The 23,268-nt window shown below is 43.0% G+C and overlaps 1 protein-coding gene across 1 annotated transcript; it reads left to right on the top strand.

Annotated features, from left to right (window-relative positions):
• Positions 1 to 16,610: 16,610 nt before the first annotated feature.
• Positions 16,611 to 18,430, top strand: LOC147621835 (fucosyltransferase 6-like). Its single transcript, XM_086823616.1, has one exon. It carries the CDS (start codon positions 16,620 to 16,622, stop codon positions 18,333 to 18,335), a length of 1,716 nt encoding a protein of 571 aa, XP_086679742.1. The 5' UTR covers positions 16,611 to 16,619; the 3' UTR covers positions 18,336 to 18,430.
• The last annotated feature ends 4,838 nt before the right edge of the window (positions 18,431 to 23,268 follow it).

Raw genomic sequence — 23,268 nt, 5'->3', positions numbered from 1 at the left:
TGCAACAATACTGATGTATTCAAACAACTCTAACAAGGCTTGAAGAGCGATGTTGATGTTAGTGTTAACTCCATTTTGGGATTAACAAAAGCACTCTCTACTACACATAGGGGTAGCAATAAGTATCATGAAAAGGCATTATAAAAGTTGTAAAGACTATGAGAAAATATGGCCATGACCAATCTTATTGGTTAGGTTTTAAGTTTTAGGCACTCAAATGTGAATAAGGGCCAACTGTGTATAAGACACTTTCTCATGATGAAATGATACAATCCTCCTTCGTGTTAAGTGAGTTCTTGTTATCTCCTTGCTCTTGCTCTTATGTATAGATGTGTGTGTGTGTGTGTGTGAGAGAGAGAGAGAGAGAGAGAGAGAGAGAGAGAGAGAGAGAGAGAGAGAGAGAGCATTAGGAAATGCTTGTTTACTCCTAGCACATGTGCCTTTTCTATGCTTGGTATGTGAGAGACAGAGGTGAGTATTTGTAAAGGGAGGTGCATCAAACCTTTTGTTGATAGCAAGAGGGCTCCAAGAGGGAGGCTTGGAAGCCACAAGGTCATGAGGATGATGGGCTTGATAGCAAGGTAAGAATCCCATGATGGTTTTTGTCTATTTCAATACTTGCATGAATGAGGGAAAGTTCTTGAAAGGGTAGAAACGAGCCATAACAATTTCGGCACCACTTTCGACGGGGAACTAATCTTGCTTCTTCCTTATTCTTAGAGTGCTCAACTCCTTCCTTGCATGCTTAAAAACCTATATTTTTAATTTGGTTGAGGTTTGGTGTGAAGACATGAGTGGATAAGGTTTGACCTGTGAAGACGTGAGTGGATAAGGCTATCAAGTGGTGAAAATCTTTAGCATGACTCAAATAGCCATATTTTTTATAGTTTTTATGATTTAAAAAAGAAAAGCAAAAAAAACACCACCTTGGTTTTTCGGAAAAAGAAAAAATGTTGCAAACACAAAAATCAAGCAAAAGTTTCGCAAGTACTCACAAACTAATGTTTCAACCAAAAATAACAAAAAAACAAACTTCTACCATACTTTTCACCCTTTTGTAGTAACCTTATTCACTCATGTATTCACACCAAACCTTAACTAAACTAAAAAATATAGATTTTTAAACATAGAAGAAAGGAGCTGAGCACTCTAAGAAGAAGAAAGAAGAAGAAAGGAGCTGAGCACTCTAAGAAGAAGAAAGAAGCAAGATTAGTTCCCAAAAATTTTTATGGCCCATTTCTACACTTTTAAGAACTTTCTCTCATTCATGCAAGTATTAAAATAGACAAAAACCATCATGGGATTCTTACCTTGCTATATCGAGCCTAGGATTTCCATGACTTCCAAGCTCCACTGCTAGCTCTAAGATTCCAAACCTCTCTCTTGTTGTGTCAATGGAAGAGGATTTGCGTAAGCAACACCTCCCTTTATAGAGATTTTTGTATAGAGGAAAAATCTATACCTATCTTAATGAGCAAATCTATTTCACTCTTAGGATCTAGAGGGACATAGAAAGCATTGCAAGGGCAGGAGAGACCTTTTTCTTGACAAGTGAGGATATGGAGGTAGAAATGGAATGAAATTTAGAGAGACCTAGAGACAAATGTAAATCTTAAATCAAAGAAAACAAGAACTAAATGTGAGGAGGGCCATAGCAGAATAGAGAAACCTAGAAGGAATGTAAAATCTAGAGCCAGACATGAACGAAAGGGATAGATTAGAGGTTGTAGCATAAGCCCAAGACATTGCATAGGATTTGGTAGAAAGGATGCCACCCTTCGAACCAATTTGGGAAGATCTAAAGGGGGAATGGGAATCAATTTGCCTTCATGGGGGATTAGGAGGACCCAACCCAAAAAAGAGGGAAAATCTAAACAACATGTCTATACCAAGAACATTAATAGGATGATGAGACTAATCTCGGGTTCCCCACATCCATGTAATTAGTGCTATTACAAGGACATGAAAGGGTTCTCTTGAGGGAAGATGCATTGAATAGGGAATTTCCACCTTTCCCCAATGACCTCTGGGTGGCCAGAGAAAATTACCATTGAAGCACCAACCCAGGAAGGGAGAGGGAAAGGAGGATCATCTCATGGAATGTACAGGGCCTTGGCGGAGCACATTATATACGTTATCGTGGCTGCTTGATGCAGGAGCTTCAGAGATGCCTCGTTGGAGGCAGTATTGATATGTTGATGTTGCAGGAGCACCATTTGGGTGAGAGCAGGATCCAGAGATATGGTTCGGTGATGCTTGGTAGATGGGACACCTTTTGGTCTGCAGGGTTTGGCCCTTGGGTGGGCAGGGAGGAGTATGTATGGTCATTGCGGATGTATGGCAGGTAGGCCATTGTGGATCGCGGGATCATTGTGCCTGGTAGAGCACAGTATGTCATTCTGAGGACGCATGATGAGCTCTTTGGCGCGCTCAATGTCTATGCGCCCAACCATGCTAGTGCCAGAGCAGAGTTCTGGACCCAGGTTATGGATGCATTGCCAGAGGTCGCACATTGGTGTGTTGGGGGAGACTTCAACATGCTTGAGGACTCGGCGGCCGATAGGGTGGGAGGTAGTCATGTTACAGTGCACGGTACGGAGCTTGGGAGCGATTTTTGCATGACGCCCCTCATGATGCATGGCAGCATGAGGCCTTCTCCCGCTCTCAGGACAGTATTAGTTTCTCTCGGTCGGATCGCCGGCAGGGAGGGACTAATCTATCTCGGATTGATCGCTTTTATGTGGGCAATAGGTTAGGGGAGCGAGGGGGCTCCATTGGCATTCTGGCTGTGGCACCTCTTTTTCAGACCATGCGCCAGTTATTTTGACACTTGAGGAGGGGACACGAGAGACCAGCTTGCAGTTGAGGATCCCAGAGAGGGTACTTACAGATCCTAGTCTTGTTGAGGACATTGAGAGGATATGGCATGATAGTCTGAGCTCTGACCCCAGGATGCAGCAGGCCAGTGTGCTCAGGGACTCATCGAGCTAAGCTCTTTTTTGCACGCTACAGCCTTGACACGGCTAGGAGAGGCTCGCAAGCGGGAGCGTCGGCTGAGACGTAGCCTTGCTTTGCTTCAGCGCCTTCAGGAGCAGTAGCCTACATGTGAGTGGGTGGCATCCCAGCTGTGCCAGGCACGCCAAGAGGTTAGAGAGGCAGAGGAGCAGAGACATGAGTTTTACTATCTCCGCCAGGCCTCTCAGTGACGCAACTTGGTGATAGAGTGACTGGGGAGTTTTTTGAGATTACTGGACCCCGCCATGCTCAAGCAGGAGTCCGCCAGCTTGGGAGGCCGGATGGATCGATAGCTATTGAGCCCGAGGAGATCAGAGCCATTGTCACTGGGTTCTATAGAGACCTGCTTTCATCGGAGCCAGCCACTGAGGCTCGGGATGCTTGCAGACAGACTGTGTGGGCCCATGTGCAGAGGAGGGTCACAGATCGTATGCGTATAGTTTTGGGTGTGCCTCTCTCAAAGATTGAGCTTGCTGAGGCCTTGAGGGTCCTTCCGCACCATAGTTGCCCAGGGGAGGACGGATTGATGCCTACCTTTTTTATGCACTATTGGGAACTTTTGGGGCCAGGCCTCCGCAGGGGCTTTCAGTAAGTTTTGGACACTGGGGTGATGCCATAGAGCTTTTTAGAGGGCTTGATCTTTCTTATCCCCAAAGGGGAGGGAGTATTAGATGATATTCGGCATTGGAGACCTATTACGATCCTCAATACTATCTACAAGGTCTTAGCAAAGGCCTTGAGTTTGAGGATTCAGCCCTTCCTGGGGGAGTTGATTCATGCTACCCAGACAGGATTCGTCAAGGAGCCAACATTTTCACCTTCTGAGAGGCGACAGCCCGAGCTAGATTTCTTGGTGAGGACTTGGGCGTGATGCTTCTCGATTTTGAGAAGGCATACGATAGAGTCGATTGGGGTTTCTTAGAGGGCACTATGCTTCGCCTGGGCTTTGAGCCAGGTTTGATTCGAGGGGTGGTGGCTCTATATTCCATAGCTCGTAGCGAGGTGCTGATTGTTGCAGGAGGACGGGGGCCAAGTTTTGAGTTGACGAGATCAGTCCGTCAGGGGTGTCCTCTCGCCCCGTTTCTTTTTCTCTTCTTTGCTGAGGCTATGAGCATGTATCTGACGATAGAGGAGGTTGGTTTGAGAGGACTCCAGCTACTAGTCCGAGGGGAGGACCTGCTCGATGCTGAGTTTACTGATGATGCGGGTTTATTTTTGCATGGCCAGGAGGCCAATCTTCAGCGAGAAGAGCAGTCGCTCTAGGTTTTTAGTGCAGCTTCAGGAGCATTGATCAATTGGCGCAAGACAGTGGCCTTTTGGATCAGTAGCGCTCCCACTCCGGCATGGAGCCCAGACCCGAGTTTAAGATGGATTCCTCCTGGCACAACAGTGCGATATTTGGGATGCCAGATTGGACTAGATTTGTCACCTGAGCAGCAGATTGCCCTGCTTCTTTTGAGCATTCGAAAGAAGCTTTTGTATTGGAGTATAGCTCGGCTATCCTTGGCTAGGAGGGTGGTGGTGGCAAATCAGGTGCTTTTAGCGACCATGTGGTACATTACGTCTTGCTGGATCTTCTCGAGCTCTTGTATCAGCCAGGTATACAAGATGATCAGGAACTTTCTTTGGTCTGGGCGGGATGGTCAGCTAGTCCGGGCAAAGGTTGCTTGGGCAGTTATTACACTTCCGTTGGCCCAGGGAGGCTTGGGCATTATAGATCTAGTTGATCAGAGTAGAGCCTTATTGGGGAAGCTTATTGTTCGGGGGCTGCTTCGAGGCACGCTGAGCCTTGGAAAGAGCTTCTTTTGCAGCGACGGCGGCAGGCTCGGGCTCCGCTAGGCCACAGGGGGCACTTAGGCACCAGAGATACGATGGATCTTCATAGAGATGAGGAGGACAGGCCTCAAGTAGAGGATGGGAGGACAGACTTGCCTTGAGCATCTTGAGAGCTTGGGAGTTGCTGAGGCCGGGGCTCTCTCAGAGACCTCCTTCTTGTGATGAGGAGCGGGCCAGACAGTCGCTCATCTAGAGCCCCGCGGTTTGCACAGAGCAGGGTTATATGCTGGGTTCTCGGCCTCATCTAGCCTGGGGACCATTGGCGGGGGGCAGGCCCAGCACGCAGTTTTAACACCATATTAGAGAATTTGGGAATCTCCCAATTTCCATTTTTGAATACTAAAAAAGGCGGGACATGGATAACATGTGTGTAAGTTTCTCAAAGCCCTATCATGTGACCTATCATTGGAAAGCAAAAAATGGGATCTAAAGAGTCATAAACCACTCATTTTGGATTAATGGTGTTCAAGTTATGCAAAATCCAAAGTTTTGACCACATGTCCAAAACTTGTGGGAAATTCCCATATTCCCCAATATGGTGTTTTTTGGAGATTGGCAGGCCTTCTGCAGTCTCCCAGAGGAGATCCAGGTGGAGAGGCTGAGTCACTTCAGAGGGGGGCTGATTATGAGGAATGACATTCAAGAGGCACTCACAGAGGAGTGGTTCGCGCCTCTCGAGCCCGTGGCCCCGCGGCGGTGGATGGGAGCCTTTACACAGTTGGAGATCCTGATTGCTGTTAGAGCTTGCACTGAGGATGGTAGATGCCTCTTCTATGAGATCCAGGATGAGGGCAGACTTCAGAGAGTGGAGGTGGAGTTGCCTTTGGTTGCAGAGTGCATCTTTCAGAGGATACGGGTAGTGGCCACCGCTTCTCGAAAGTGGCATATTGACCCAGACCCTGCAGATGTGGATTCTAATTAGCGCATATGGGCATATGCAGCGTGCCCCTTGGCCCGACTCCAGTGGGACCCTGGCAAGTACGAGTGGCATGATCCTTATGCATCCCTTGAGGCCACAGAGATCACCTTTTTCGAGTATACTGTTTGGTTGGGGCGACATATTTTGACGGCGAGGAGGATGGTCTCTCCAGAGCTACATCGGGGCACTGGTGGGCTACAGGGACTCTCACAGGAGTTCCTGGAGGATTTTCGGACCAGGCTCTGGGCTAGTCGACAGGCACGTAGGATCTCGACTTTCTAGTGGTTGGCTGGTCGCCCACAGGGGCTCTGCAGTTGGCACTTGGCTTGTCTACAGCGGTCTTCCGACGGCCTGCGTCCGATGCGGCCACCCTATGGAGACACAGAGACATTGCCTATGGGACTGCCCTCAGGCGAGCGTAGCAGATTTGGTTGCGGATGCTGCGCATTCTGGCCCCCCTCTCTCCAGAGGGTATGTATACGTGGGGTGCCACTGCTTGGTCGACTTTATCAGGGCCTGCTATGGGCTATGGGGCCAGCCTCGCCTTGTCCCTTCACCGGATTTCTCATCTGCGGTGGTTGGACATAGGAGAGGGAGCTCCTCAGCAGCCTCACCATCTGGTTCACTTGGAGGTCCTAGTGTTTCAGGGCCTTTGAGAAAAGACTAGAGCCACCAAGAGAGACTGTTCGGGGGATTTGGCAGGAGTTGATCCACACCCTGCGAGGACAGTATGACCGCATCTACTGGGGCAACTCGGATGAGGCGATCTTGCGGTGCTAGGCCTTTCACACCACTTGGCGCAGCGGCCCCTTCTATACCTTACACGCAAGTTCCCCCGTTGGCACTACAGGCCACCTGTTTGGCTTTCCCCCCCTCCTATTGTATGATATTGACCCTCAGTTCTTTGTACTGATATTGTACTTTTCAGCACCTAGGGAGAGTCTCCCTGGCTGCCTTGCTTTGTTCTCTGCTCTATTTTCTTACGAGCAGGAGAGGATCTTTTGTAGCCCTACGGGCGTTTTTATATAACTAATGAAAGGATCTTTTCTCGGAAAAAAAAAAGAAATTACACATGGTTGTTCTTGAGAAATGGATGAAGGACGTAGATAGCAAAGGAAAATGTGTGGATTACACTAGACAAATTTGCACCACTTATACAAAAGATGACATTCACATTTGATGATGCCAAAGAATTTAAGGAGGTGGTGACTAAATTTTACAAGTCAATGACAGAAACATGGAATTTAAATAGCATCACATTATGTCGTAGGATTGGTCCTCAATTTCTCACAATGTTAGTGTGCATATTTTGAGTTTAATTGTGGATACATTGTTTGTGTTCATGCTGCACATATTGGAGGTTCATGATTTTTACTTTGTTGACCAAGGAAATTTGGCAATTCGGTCACCACAAGGCATGCAGTGATCTAATTGGCAAGCTCAATAAAGAAAAAGCTCATGGAGGTGGAATCTATGATGCAATCTCATTAGATAGTTCCTCTAGTGGTGGTACACGAGAATAAAGACAAGGTACGAGGAGAAGATGTTGCAGTCCACACATCCAATGAGACACAAGTAATTCACAAGGCAATTTATCTTGTTAAGAAAGAAATGTACGAGAATTTGACATATAGCGAAGACCATGAAAGTTAGTAGTTGAGAACTCAAGAAAAAGTTGGTAGCAAATAGAAAATTTGAGAGCAATGTGGTGATGGATATGTTTGAGTTATAAATTTAGAAGCAACAATTTAATTATTTTGATAATACAATCAAGGGATCAATCCGATGATATTGGTCATGAATGTAAACATAATAAATTTTTTTTGGCGTTAATAACTTTTTGAAAGTGTTTATAGTTATAGTTAGTGTTGATAACCATTCATAATAAATGGTGATAAGTTATCATGTTGATAACCACTCACATAGTAAATGGTGATAAGTTATCATAGTAAGTGTTGATAAACCATTCATAGTAAATGGTGATAAGTTATCATAGTATGTGTCAATGACTTATCGTGCTTCTATTTATAAAGGTGATGGCATTTCCTTCATTTTTCTCCACTCTTCCATCTCTCTCCATTTCTAGCTTGTGAGTATGGTGCACAAAAAGAAATGTGTGAGAAAGAGATCTACTAATCTGTGGCCTCAACCAGGTAACCCTTATAGTGAGAGAGATAGTGAACATACTATTTTTGATAATGGGGAAGTTACTTTGTCTACTCAAAATCATCCAAAACCTCCTCCAAAGCAGAGAAAGAGAAGATGGAGAGACCATGCATCGAATAAGCACCAGAAGAATCCCGACTTACGTAAGGCACCACCGTTGTTGTTGAGGCTAATCAAAGAAGTATTGCGAGATCTATAAAGGAGGAGTGACTACTACTGGTTTTTTGCTCAAGATCAAGCCTATAGTGTGGAGTGATGGGTCAACCCAAGCATTGCTTGTGCTGTAAGAGGCAACTGAAACCTACGTTGTGGACTTGATTCATGATGGCCAGTTGGCAAACCATCCATGCCAACTACATCACTCTTAAAGACAAGGAGGATGCTAAGATTTTTTGAAGGATTTGCAACAATACTGATGTATTCAAACAACTCTAACAAGGCTTGAAGAGTGATGTTGATGTTAGTGTTATCTCCATTTTGGGATTAACAAAAGCACTCTCTACTACACATAGGGGTAGCAATAAGTGTCATGAAAAGGCATTATAAAAATTGTAAAGATTATGAGAAAATATGGCCATGACCAATCTTATTGGTTAGGTTTTAAGTTTTAGGCACCCAAATGTGAATAAGGGCCAACTGTGTATAAGACACTTTCTCATGATGAAATGATACAATCCTCCTTCGTGTTAAGTGAGTTCTTGTTATCTCCTTGCTCTTGCTCTTATGTATAGATGTGTGTGTGTGTGTGTGTGTGTGTGTGAGAGAGAGAGAGAGAGAGAGAGAGAGAGAGAGAGAGAGAGAGAGAGAGAGAGAGAGAGAGAGCATTAGCAAATGCTTGTTTACTCCTAGCACATGTGCCTTTTCTATGCTTGGTGTGTGAGAGACAGAGGTGAGTATTTGTAAAGGGAGGTGCATCACACCTTTTGTTGATAGCAACAGGGCTCCAAGAGGGAGGCTTGGAAGCCACTGGTGGAGCTTGGAGGTCACGAGGATGATGGGCTTGATAGCAAGGTAAGAATCCCATGATGGTTTTTGTCTATTTCAATACTTGCATGAATGAGGGAAAGTTCTTGACAGGGTAGAAACGAGCCATAACAATTTCAGCACCACTTTCGATGGGGAACTAATCTTGCTTCTTCCTTATTCTTAGAGTGCTCAACTCCTTCCTTGCATGCTTAAAAACCTATATTTTTAATTTGGTTGAGGTCTGGTGTGAAGACATGAGTGGATAAGGTTTGGTGTGAAGACGTGAGTGGATAAGGCTATCAAGTGGTGAAAATCTTTAGCATGACTCAAATAGCCATATTTTTTATAGTTTTTATGATTTAAAAAAGAAAAGCAAAAAAAAACACCACCTTGGTTTTTCATGTGGAAAAAGAAAAAATGTTGCAAACACAAAAATCAAGCAAAAGTTTCGCAAGTACTCACAAACTAATGTTTCAACCAAAAATAACAAAAAACCAAACTTCTACCATACTTTTCACCCTTTTGTAGTAACTTTATTCACTCATGTATTCACACCAAACCTCAACTAAACTAAAAAATATAGATTTTTAAGCATACAAGAAAGGAGTTGAGCACTCTAAGAAGAAGAAAGAAGAAGAAAGGAGCTGAGCACTCTAAGAAGAAGAAAGAAGCAAGATTAGTTCCCAAAACTTTTATGGCCCATTTCTACACTTTTAAGAACTTTCTCTCATTCATCCAAGTATTAAAATAGACAAAAACCATCATGGGATTCTTACCTTGCTATATCGAGCCTAGGATTTCCATGACTTCCAAGCTCCACCAGTGGTTGCTAGCTCTAAAATTCCAAGCCTCTCTCTTGTTGTGTCAATGGAAGAGGAGTTGCGTAAGCAACACCTCCCTTTATAGAGATTTTTGTACAGAGGAAAAATCTATACCTATCTTAATGAGCAAATCTATTTCACTCTTAGGATCTAAAGGGACATAGAAAGCATTGCAAGGGCAGGAGAGCCCTTTTTTTTGACAAGTGAGGAGATGGAGGTAGAAATGGAATGAAATTTAGAGAGGCCTAGAGACAAACGTAAATCTTAAATCAAAGAAAACAAGAACTGAATGTGAGGAGGGCCATAGCAGAATAGAGAAACCTAGAAGGAATGCAAAATCTAGAGCCAGACATGAACGAAAGGGATAGATTAGAGGTTGCAGCATAAGCCCAAGACATTGTATAGGATTTGGTAGAAGGGATGCCACCCTTAGAACCAATTTGGGAAGATCTAAAGGGGGAATGGGAATCAATTTGCCTTCATGGGGGATTAGGAGGACCCAACCCAAAAAAGAGGGAAAATCTAAACAACATGTCTATACCAAGGACATTAATAGGATGATGAGACTGATCTCGGGCTCCTCACATCCATGTAATTAGTGCTATTACAAGGACATGAAAGGGTTCTCTTAAGGGAAGATGCATTGAATAGGGAATTCCCACCTTTCCCCAATGACCTCTGGCCAGAGAAAATTACCATTGAAGCACCAACCCAGGAAGGGAGAGGGAAAGGAGGAAAGGGAGTACACACTTTTCAGAACCAACTTATGAACCAACCCTAGTCTTAAATCACATCTACCCCAACGGATCTGGTCAAGTTCATGCCCCAAGGAAAAATACCATGAAGCCATACCATATTGCAAAACTTATGTAAAGCTTCAATGGAGATGGTTACCCTATCCAGCACACGTGGAAGTCTTATAGTCCATTTGTGAAACATGTGGACCCATTGATAAACTCACAAAGATCCATTCATTTTTCCTAACATTAGGTGGGAAGGCACACCAATGATACATGAACAGGATAAGGTCAATTCTACTTGGCTTAAGAATGTATTTGTGCTAACCTTTGCTAAAAGCAATGACAATTGGAGCCCAATGGAATAGTGGCACAAGTCTATAAACTCCTCGACACCATTAAACAACAACAAGAGTATGAGGAAATGAGAGATTACATCTCTTGCCTTAAACATTTGAACTCTTGGTGTAAGCTTTGAGAGAGGTTAACTGATGAAAAATTATTGCCGTGCTTCCAAAGGGAGTACAAGATCTGAGAATGCATGGCTATGTGCTCTTATCAAGACCAGTTACATTAGATGCATGATGGAAGATGGCCATAAAATTCAAAGATAAGATGTTGGAATTGCTCTAGCCTGAAGAGAATAAGACTCCATCTTTGGTTGCGCCATTGGCATGACTTAGACACTAGGGAAAGACAGGTAAAAAACATGATTAATCGATGAATTGAACTCGACCATCCTCGAGAAGGTCAAGTTAAATGAGGTAAAAAAGTTTCCAAACAATGCACAACTTTACTCAAGGAAGCCGATCTTAGCTCCTAGGACTTGCCATTTAAGGACTCTTTTGCAATGTATGTTTTACCTAAAATAATGCTAATTAATAAAAACGCCTTACTAAGAACAAATTGAATTGATGTTTGAATGATTGTAGGAAGAGGGAGATGCCTACTCGAGATTTCTAGTTTTCCAATACATCTTCCAGACCGCTTGTCACTCCTCAAATTTTGAGTTCTGTGTGACACCATGGTGTAGATACTAGAGAAGATGTCCCTCTTCCATTTCTCTCGTATCGAAAGAGGACACGGTAGAGATTTATGGAGTCACGGGCCAAGATATTTCTTCATTCAAGCGGATCGAGTTAGGAACTTTACCATCGATCTAAAGCAGATTCATTGGATTGAAAAGTTGAAGATGGTCCGTTTATTTTGGTTCGTGGGTACTCCCAGGTATGACACCTCTGTGACTATAGATGGGAATCACATACCACATGATCGCTGTGTGTATGACCGAGTGATGTAGATATTACCTGCTGCCGACTAATCCAGAGTTTGCCACCCTTACCAATCAGTTTTTCGAGTCTTAGAAACTACAGTGGAAACCCTATATTTCACCTATGTGGACCACTCTAGCCTTATGTCATAGTTGAGCTTAGGATTTCCCTTCATGATGGACGAATAAGACTAATTATATTAGTCTCAAATCTTTGTAATATAACTTGTCCTTGTAAATATTTGAGAAATAAAATGATTTCAATGTTTTACTTTAAAAAAATCTTAAGCGTTGTGCAAAGTATGAATCTTGTAAGGCTTAAAAATTGAATCTTACAATGATGGCCAGGATGATTAACCTCCACTTCCCAATGCGCTGTACACCGATGTTGTCGAGGAGATAAAGATCCTGCTTAAGCAAATGCAACCTCCCTCCTTTAAGGGGGAAGGTTCAAAGATTGATAAGGATGCTGAAGTCTGGATTGAAGCAATGGATGATTATTTCTCATCTGCCAGTATACTGGAGCAAGAAACCAGTCTATGCTTGCACGGTTTCGCCTCACCGGATGCTAAAATCTAGTGGAAACAATGGTGCAATGATGATAAGGGAGTCATTGAGCATTCTTAAACATGGGAAGACATCAAGCAAGCCGTGAAGGAAAGATATCTTCCCCCATCCCATGAATTCATAAAGATGAATGAGTTTTTTAGTCTCAGGCAGTGCAACTTAACTCTCGAAGACTACTATTCCAAATTTATCACTCTCCGGAAGTATACCCTAGCTATGACTACTTCCTAGCAAGTGGCTCGTTTCGGCCAAGGTTTAAATGAACCCTTAGATTCCCACCTTGAAGCAATGAGGCCAATCACATTACAGGATGATCTTATACGAGCAAAGCCTCTCGTGAAAGAACTGAGGACCGACAAAGCTAAGCCTTAAAAGAGATCTTACCCTGAGGGAAACCCCAAAGATCAGCCCTACAAGAAACCCCAATAGAATTTTCCCTACTATAATTGAGGGTGGCAAACCAACTCTTTTTTCCCCGCTCGTATGCTGCTTCTTCTAGAGAAGGCCCTCTGTGTTTTTATCCACCCGAGCAGGTGGCTATAGTGGAGGGGGAGCCCTTGATCTTTTCACTATCCTTATCTTGAAAAAGAGAAGTTGCCTTTGGCTTTAATACTGGGGAGCCTATGGAAAGTCCTCACAAACTATGATCCAAAAGGGGAATTGTCCACCCTACTTATCTAAGAAGTATTCTAGAAGGACTTAATAAAGTTCTAATATCACATGAGAAGTATAAGAGTTGTAATGTGTTCTTGTGTTGTTTAAGCTTAGAGAGTTGTTATGTTATTTAAGCTTTAAGCTCTATGCATGTCATAAGCTCTATGAATAAGGCTCTATGCATAAGCCATAAGCTCTATGCATAAGGCTCTATGTATAAGCCTTATGCTATCACTCACAAGCTCTATGGGCATAAGCCATAAGCCATAGGCTCTATGCATAAGCCTTATGCTATGACAAGCTCTATGCATAAGCCATAAGCCATAAGCCATAAGCCATAAGCCATAAGCTCTATGCATAAGGCTTATGACTAGAGCCTTATTCATAGAGCTTATGGCATATGCATAAACCCTTATGCATAGAGCTCTATGCATGCATAAGGTATACGCATAAAAGATTTTTAAGTCCTCCTTATTCTATAAACATGATAGCCTTGTTTTTATAATGTAGACATGTGGGGGACGATCCAGACTCGAGAAGCCCAGTGGCTCATTGTTCAGTGTCCATCATTTTGATGATCGAGACATGGAGAAAATCTCATAGTTGGCCACTAGTCTGTCCCATCAGTATGGGAGAGAGAATGTGTGGAACATTTTTTATCCACCCTCGATTCCTTCCACAATCAACCCTATACCTATGGTGGGGGGGTACTCCGATGGGTGGTTCTACTCTTGAGTTACGCACTCCTATACCCTTATCCACTCCCATTGGAGGATATAATCCATTTTAGGATGCTAGGTCTTCATGTGGAGGTTGGCAACCAGCACATTCCCTTTCTGCTGTGGCACCTAGTCCATGAACGCATACCACATCCTCGTCAGATATGAGGTCTACGTCTTCTCATTGTTCTAGTGGGGGGGTCGTCGTTCTAGTGGGGATGATTGTGACGGTTGTTTTGGGGGCAATAATAGATCTACTTCTAACTCCCCATCAGAGGATGTGCAAGCACAGCAGGTGGTGGATCCAAATTCCTACGACCCTGCGACACTTACTTACCGTGTGGTGAGGAGGACACATGAGAGCATCCTTGAGGATAGCAAGGGGAAGCATGTCATAGCACACATGCATCACCTTGTAAACCTTGAGTTCATAAACATTTGGGGCATTGATTGGAGAAATCAAGACAATGCAAAGAAGTGATACATTATAAGTGTATTGAAGAAAGACTTTTCTATGCCACACCCCGACTTACAGTTAATAACCTTAAGATGCTGGATCGTGTGTCATAGAAAATCATTGACTGCTAAGGCCATCAAGCGTGGTGGCATGAAGCCACTAGGAGAACTAGATAAAGATTGGAAGAAGGCCAAAAAGATATACCGGGAAAATCATCGATCTATTCAAGCAACAAGAGGGGTTCTCATCTTGCATCCGGCAAAAGGCCATCTTTCCTTGCTCAGTTTGTAAGTATTTGAACCCTTAACATTTTGTATTCAAAACTTTGTTTTTAAAGAATTAAAACTTGTATAAATTATTCTTTTTTAATGTGTGCTTAATGTAGGAAAATGTCATGGACCGTTTTCCTTCTTGTGAGTACAACTTTGCTTATCACAATGGGATCTCGGCCACGTTTGAATGGTTGTGAGACAGGGTGTCACTTTGAACTATGCTATGCCCACTGTAAGTTACTTGTTTGAACAAGTTTTAAAAGTTTAAATTCCTTTGGTTTTATAAGCTTTTAGAAATTTATCTAATTTGTGTTTTAATATTACTTAACCTTGTGTGATGTAGTAAGATGGCGAAGAGGCGCAATAGGCGAGGAGGACAAGGATGATGAGGAGAATGAGTGGAGACTGGTCTATTGTGCTTTATGTTGTGTAACTCCATACTCGATGTAGCTCACCTTTTATGGCATTTTGGATGTAACTCGCGTTTTATGGCATTTTGGATTTAATACAAATAAGATTTTGGGAGTTATTATGTTTTAAATGTAATTTCATATGTTGATATGCTTGTTTATATAAATTAGAACTGCCTTCAATATATTAAAGTAATTTTTTTTGGGGCAGATTGATTTGAGACTAATTAGTCCCAATCTGCTCCCGAATTTTTTCTATCATCGTCTCACTGAGCGGTGAAAATAGCAGCGATGTTATTTTTCTCTTAGTGCCACTGAGTGGAAAAATTAGTGATGCTATTGCTTTTTTATCAGCGCCGTTGAGTGGTGAAAATAGTGGCGTTGTCATTTTTATTAGCGTCGCTAAGTGGTGAAAATAACATGGGAAATATCGGCACTTATACCATGGGATATAGCGGCGCTTATACTGTGGGATCTAGCAGCGGTTATACCATGGGATATAGCGGTGCTTATAGTGTCAAAAAAATAGTGTGCTTATAGTGGCGCTTACAGCGATGCTTATGCCTCGACAATTTTCCAAATCCTTTTACAAAATCCACGCTATAAATACCGCTAGCCCCTCTTTTTGTTGTAGTGCCTATGCGGCTCCGTGACTGTGTCCTTAGCTACATTACAGTGTCCCTAGCCATGTTGCACCCCTGTTAAGTGTCCCTTTTCCACGTGAAATATGTTGAGCCTTTTGTCAAGTTTTGTGAGCCTAAGCATTTTGAAATGACATTGTTATAGTCAAAATAACACCTTTACCATGAGTTCACATCATAAACACCATAATACTTCATCATCAATTGCGTGTCATGTGATCCATTTATGAAATTTAAAATTCAAAAGTGGAGAAATTTCCTTCTCTTGAACCATCGCATGTCCTCTAATTACTAGGGGAGCCAAGCATTTAAAAAAGACAAAGCATCGTATAAACGTGCAATTATGTGACATTGTAATAATCATCCCAAACTTTGCATAATTGTGAGGTATAGTACCATGCTTCATCACAATATCCCTTGCAAATCTTTGGACTTCCATACGAGAGGATGAAATGTGGGATGTTGTCAGTGAAATTTTTGAACTTCACATAATCGCTGGCTTTGTCTCTTTAGACGATGTAACAAAAATATTGATTAGATTATATTATAGTTGTGGGTGTATTTGATGATCTAATTATATATACATATATACATATGTGTGTGTGTGTGTGTCTTGGGAAAAATGTAAAATGCATGCACGCCTCTTTCTAGGGTAATTTTCAAACTTGCACCAAAACAAATCATGCATAATATAGAGAGAGTACTCTTCTCTCTTCTTCTTGTCCTTTCCAAATCTTCTTTAATTTGACATGCAACCTAGGCTTACTCTTTCCCCATTCTCTCCTATGTTCCCCCATGATTGTCATATGCCTCTTTGTACTAGCTTGCTTGGTAGGGTTTCTTGTTCTTCACTAATCTAGCTTGTCCAAGATTAGAGGAGGCAAACTATATGCTTATTGCTCTATTTAAGCAGCCAATTCAAAAGACCAATAAAATATCCATTTTGATTGCAAGTTGAGGACCTGCACATGATGACAAGCGTGCTTGGGTATCGTGAGGGGGACGTTCAATCAAGCTCACGTTCGAATAAAAAAGAGATAAAAGATTTACACTCCACGTTCTCGATGAAGTCCATAGAAACTAGCGATGAAAGATTAATTGAATTTTTCAGACATGTGCTGCAAGAAAGGCTTACTCCCAATGATCGATGTATATTTCTTGTGACAGAAATGACAGATGCTATGAAGAGCTTAGGTTTGAGATATCGGATCTGTTCGCCGACAGTGGTGGGCGTTGATCACCATGCTCCGAGAATCAACTACAGCTTGGTGGCCCTTGTTTTGGTACAGTTGCTAGTAGTAGCATGTTTGAGCCTGATAGGCTTCGGAGGCTTGTTTAATGCAGCTAGAGCTGCAAATCCCTTTAGATATAATATAAGATCCAATTATGGCAGTACCAGTGAATCTTATGCAGCTAATAATGAGGATGTGATTAGTCGCGCTTGCCTGAGCAGGACCCAGGAATCGCTCTTGAGATCGGCAGAGCGACAGATCGAGATGCCTACCTTATTGGATCAAGAGTGGACGAGGTATGGAGAGCTTCACCGACGCTGTAGTAATTTTATTATTGCTGGTGGATTGAATGCAACCCAAGCAAATTGCAGCTATTTGATGGTCTTGGATTTGCAGCTGGTTGGGCTGGGCAATCGGTTCATGGCCTTAGCTTCTGCGATGGCGTATGCTATAGCAACGGATCGAGTGTTGCTACTCGACAACAGGAGAAAGCTTGGTGATCTGCTCTGCGAGCCTTTTCCTGCTTCGAGCTGGCTGCTTCCTGATGATTCTCCATATTATAGGCTTATGGACAGAGCGTGGGGACTTGCTACATATACGTCCAGGGCAGGTACCAATATCGGCGCTGATCATATTGGTGATGATCATCAGATGGTGAAAGTGAGCCTGTGGGATGAGCCGAGCGATGGTGATATGGAGTTCTTTTGTGAAGAAGTGTATAATTCTCTAATGGATGTGAAGTGGGTGGTGTGGGAGAGTGATCTCTACACCATACCTAACCTTTTCCTGGTGCCTTCCTTCTGGCAGCGTATGCGCAGGATTTTTGTAGATGCCGAGCATGAAGTTTTTGCTCTGATCAGTCGCCTCGTTTTGCTTCCTGCCAACGATGTGTGGGCAATCGTGCTCAAAGAGTATGTGGCCTACCTGGCCAGCGCCAACACTCGTGTCGGCATCCAGATCCGCCTCCATGGCCGCTCAGATCGCGCCGCCTTCGACGAGGACGCAAACACAATGGCGATGGGTTGCTTGATTAAGAGCTCCTACCTCCCGGCAGTTTCCGGCAACACGACGCTGTCAGCGGCTGAGCTGGCTATCTTGTATGGCAAACGGATACGGCAAAAGCAAGCCGCGGAGGCGGATGTGGCAGTTCTGGTGGCGTCCCTGCAGAGCCGATACTTCCTCAGACTGAAAGAGCTCTACAGCCAGAGTGCCGGAACGACGGACGGAAGGGTGGTGAGGGTGCATGCGGTGTCGGAGCTCCAGACACAGGACTTCAGCGTGAGGCAGTCGCAGCTGGCGCTGGCGGAGATGTGGCTACTGAGCAGCAGCGAGCGGCTGGCAATAAGCGCTTCCTCCACGTTCGGCTACGCAGCGCAAGCGTGGGGGAATGTACGCCCGCTGATTCTCGACTTTACAAAACTCAACATTACGGCAGATTGCTGTGAATGCAAGCAGGGGTACTCCATAGATCCATGCTCGCACCTGCCACGTGCGCCTCCACGCTTCAAGATGACCAATCTGGATGCGCCACATGCGCAGTGGGTGCAGGTGCACCTCCGCGTGTGCCAAGATCGGCCGCAAGCTGCATGGCAGCTCGTCCACGCCAGCATTCCTGCACATGCTGCATCTCTTGTGTTTCAACTCTCAAGTTAGCTCTCCACTGCCGTCACGCCACGTTCTCCAAGCTTTTTAATTGTATTATTCATCGCCTTTTAGCACCATCTCGATTTTTTAACACCACGTTATTGATCTAGCCAGGGTTCGAGAAATTCTTTTTTACTAAGGCTTGCATTAATCCTTTTTATCATGAATGAATTGAAGGGAAATTATCATTTTGAACAACCTTTTTCTCTATACTTAAATCTAAATATAACTAAATCTTGAAATTTTCGAGGAGTTGTTTTTCCTTCTTCCCTCAATTTGAGAAGGTTTTTTAAGAAATTGAACAAGTTCTAGGTTAAGCGGAACCCATCTTTTCCCAAACCTTGGATCTAGTGCTACATGCACTACACCAATAAGTTTGATTAAATTTCATTCAACATCACCATTACATAACGCATGCGATCGTGTTGGCCATCATCTTCTGCATGCCATCTTAGCCTATCATCTTGTCATTTGACCTTCACTTAACTTTATGATAGTGCATGTTCCCGTGGCCGAGTTGAGTTACATTAGTTCTTGTTCTCATGCCCACACTAAACCTTTCTCTACACACAATACATGCATCATTTTGTCATTTGACCTTAACTTTATGATAGTGCATGTTCCCATGCCCAAGTTGAGTTACATTAGTGCTTGTTCTCATGCCCAATCAACTTACATTAGTGTGTGTTCCTACTAATAATTTAACTTTACATGTGTCACATAACTTAGCCTTTCAAAAACTAGCTTTGTTCTCATGCCCAATCAACTTACATTAGTGTGTGTTCCCACTAATAATTTAACTTTACATGTGTCGCATAACTTAGCCTTTCAAAAACTAGCTTTGCAAAATGGTTACTTTGGTTTTTCCTTCCAAAACTTTCCCTCCCTTGACATCATGGTAACTTGAAGCGAATGCAAGGTTAGCTACTCATACTCAAATTCCTATCGTAGTTCTTCTTTATAGTAGTTGCATACATTAGATGAAAGGCTCTTTGAGTCTACATGAATACGAGGCATAACTCTAAGAATATTTCACAATTTTCACTCTCATGTGAGGAGGCCACATGGCTATATGAGGACTTTGTCTATCTTGGCAATGCATGATGTGTGTTTCTGGCAACAATATATTTGACATGATTTATGTCTCTTTTACATTTGTACATTCACATTGTTTGATTTCTCCTAGACATTCACCTTTGTTTAGATAGCATAAAAGTCATCACATTCATCGTGTATAAACTTGATCCAACTTATAACTTGAACATGTGATATCAACTTAGATTTTATAATGCTTTGATTTCTTTGCACCTAAATGAGCATTCTCCTTGCATGAGAGAGGAAGAAGAGAAGAGCAAAGAGAAGATGCAAGGGTTGGTTCGGGAACATACACTTAGCCAACCCTAAATGGGTTAAGTCCTCAATGTGAAGCCGCTAGGGGCTCACTCCACCACCACTTGTATCACTCAAGTGGAGCTTTCCTCCTTGAGCTAGATATGGAGCAATGAGAGAAGGAGATATGGAGAGCTCAACTCCTATCTCAATGCCTTGATTTGTGCAAGAATGGGGGGGAGAGCCAGAGATCAAGAAGAATAAGAGGGAAGAAAGGAAGCATCACCTATAAGCACACACACACACACACACACACACACACACACACACATACACACACAAAATCAAGTAAGCATGCATCAACACACAAGCTCCATAGCCACAAGAGAGCAAGAGGGAAGAAGAAGAAGACTTAATTGTGATAATGGGATTGTATCCTTTTCATATTTCATAAGTCACTTATATACATGAGCTCTATTTTTACAATGGCCAACCATTTAACAATTGGGGGCCAAACTTGGTTCTCTAGCCCTATGTACACCTAGGCTTTGTTGCTCATGGCTACCTGTCCATACAGTAAATTTACAGCAATGGCATCCTTCATATCATCATCCAAATCCATGCAAATTTATAGCTGTCCAAAGACACCGAACAACTGTACCACTTCATCCACTTTGATTCATTGCTTGTAGAAGCTCCGGATGGTCTTTCATAAAGCCTTCAGACTGCCAAGAAGCTTCTTCCAAGCCTCTCCACTTCACAAGGTATTCAACAATAGACCTATTATTACGAAGGTGTCTTTCCCTCATTACAATCACCTTCTCCACCACATATTGAATCATTCCCTCTTCATCCACATTGGACGCAATTCATCAATCACTTCCAATTGAGGCCTTGACACATACTTTTTCCCGAGCATAAAAAGGTTTGCAACGCAAAGGGGGTGAGAGCTAACATGATCTTTGAGGTGGTTGAAGATGAAGAGGCACCATTTGATTATGTGGAGGAGGCTGAATTTCAGGATTGTGCAAATGAGGTGATAGAAGAGCCTATAGGCTCTTGACCCTTCTCAAGAGTTTCCTTTTAGTCCGGGTGGAGAGGATTGGGTAGAAGTTGAAACAAAAACAAGGATAGCCATGCTTTGTGCCATTTCACAAAAAGAAACTAAAGTTGGATGCAAAGGTTCCAACACCTTGAGGCTTGTGGGGAAGATTGGGGGCAGATCCATTCATATACTTGTTGATTCGGGGAGCACACATAGTTTTGTGAACTCTAAATCAATAAATTCTTTGAAACTATGCCCAATAGAGATGATGAAGCCTCTAAAAGTGGAGGTTGCAAATGGACAGCATGACTGAGCAAGAGTTGGGTTGCAACAAGGATTTCTTGATGTCCATTTGATTGTGCTTGATATGAACCCCATTGATGTGGTGCTTGGATGTGATTGGTTTCACACTTTGGGTAGGTTCTCAATGGATTTGAAGCACATGAAATGTGGTTTATGCATGAAGTCAAAGAGTTATGGTTGGATGGAATTTGCAACCATGCTTTAACCTTGGTGTCCATGAAGCAAATGAAGAGAGAGATGAAGAGTGTATGCTTTGTTTACATGCTACAAGTCACTAATCAAGAAGAGGACAATGGGCTACAAACACATAATAAAGAGATGGATTCCTTGTTGCAAGAGTACAAAGATGTGTTTGAAGCACCCAAATGCTTGCCACCTACTAAAGAAGTTGACCATGCCATAGAGCTTGAGAAGGATGCAAAACTAGTCAATAAGCCTCCTTATAGGCTTTCGAAGGTTGAGCGGGAAGAGGTGGCAAAGCAAGTGGAAGATCTTTTGGAAATGGGATTCATACAACCAAGCCAATCACCTTTCGCCTCACCGGTTTTGCTGGTGAAGAAGAAGGATGGATCTTATAGAATGTGCATCAATTATAGGGATCTCAACAAGATCACTATAAAGAATCGATATCCCATTCCAAGGATTGATGATTTACTTGATGAATTGAAAGGAGAAAAATACTTCTCCAAGATAGATCTCAAATCCGGGTGTCATCAAATAAGGATGAAAGATGGTGATGAGTTTAAGACGGCATTCCGGACTAAACGAGGTCTATTTCAATTCATGGTTATGCCTTTTGGATTATCAAATGCCCCAGCCACATTTCAAGCTCTCGTGAATAAAGTTTTAAAGCCATTCCTCTATAAATAAATTTTGGTCTTCTTTGATGACATACTTGTGTATAGCAAGTCAAGGGAGGAGCACTTGATGCATGTGGAGCAAGTGTTGAAGGTATTGAGAGAGGACAAGTTGTTTGCCAAGCAAAGCAAGTGCACCTTTATGTCACAAGAAGTGGAATACTTGGGTCACATTGTGAGCAATGATGGTATTAAGATGGATCCCAAGAAGGTACAATGTGTGAAAGAGTGGCCTACACCATCCAACACTACTCAATTAAGGGGATTTTTGGGATTATCATCCTTTTATCGAAGGTTCATACGTCGTATGCTCACATGGCAGCGCCACTTACCGATAGGCTTAAGAAGAAAGCATTTTTTTGGGATGCCGTGGCCAATAAGAGCTTTCAAGAGCTCAAGCAAGCACTCATTTCTAAGCCTTTCACTATATGAGCTGATGCAAGTGGGAGAGGAATTGGTGCCGTGCTATATCAAGAACATGGGGTAGTTGCTTATGAGAGTATAAAGCTCACCGAGAAGGAGAGGGAGCTTCATGTTTATGATCAACTTAGAAATGTTGGCCATTTTGCATGCCATAAAGAAGTGGCATCACTATTTGTATGGTGGGCATTTCAAAGTAAGGACCGATCATCAAGTAATCCAATTTTTCCTCACCCAACAAAACCTTTCTCCTCCCAAGAAAAAGAGATGGCTTGCTACATTGCAAAATTATGATTTCAAGATCTCTTACACGGCGGGAAAGGATAATGTTGTGGTGGCAGATGCACTTTCTAAGATGTGGGCAGCTTACACTATACATGATATTTTGGAGGTACATTATGATTGGATTCATGAGATACAAGAGGAGTATTTGGTGGATGGCATGGCTAGTCCAATGTTTCAGAAATTACAGCAAGGGTTATGTGATGAATATCCACATTTTGAGGTGCGTAATGGGTTGCTTTGGTACAAAAGAAAGGTCTATTTGGTTCCTCTCTCATCCTTCAAGCTAACAATCCTACAAGAGATGCACTCTTCACCAATGGTGGGTCATTTGAGAGTGTTCAAGACTTATGATAAGATACGGAAGGGTTTCTTTTGGAAGGGACTTTGGAAGGATGTGCATGACTATGTGCAAAAGTGTTTGCCTTTCCAACAAAACAAGGATCCAAATCAATTGTCCTCGGGAGGGTTGTTGCAACCATTGCCTATTCTGGAAGGAAAGCGGACCCACATAGCCATGGATTTCATTACCGGTCTGCCCACTAATAAGCAAGGGTGGAATAGCATCTATTTGGTAGTGGATAGATTAACAAAGGTGGCTCATTTCATGCCCACAAAGTTTCAATATACAGCTTCTATGGTGTCTCAACAATCTATGGAGCATGTGTTTAGGTTGCATGGAATGCCAAAGCAAGTGGTGAGTGAT

The sequence above is a fragment of the Cibotium barometz genome, chromosome 29 (assembly GCF_041138505.1).
Source record: "Cibotium barometz isolate CiBa-2024 chromosome 29, ASM4113850v1, whole genome shotgun sequence".
Classification (NCBI taxonomy): domain Eukaryota; kingdom Viridiplantae; phylum Streptophyta; class Polypodiopsida; order Cyatheales; family Cibotiaceae; genus Cibotium; species Cibotium barometz.
The sequence above is the reverse complement of the archived record's forward strand: the minus strand, read 5'-3'. Positions and strand labels throughout refer to the sequence as shown.

Excerpts from the sequence above, each read along its gene's own strand:
- LOC147621835 (XM_086823616.1), top strand. The coding sequence starts at position 16,620 with ATGACAGATGCTATGAAGAGCTTAGGTTTGAGATATCGGATCTGTTCG.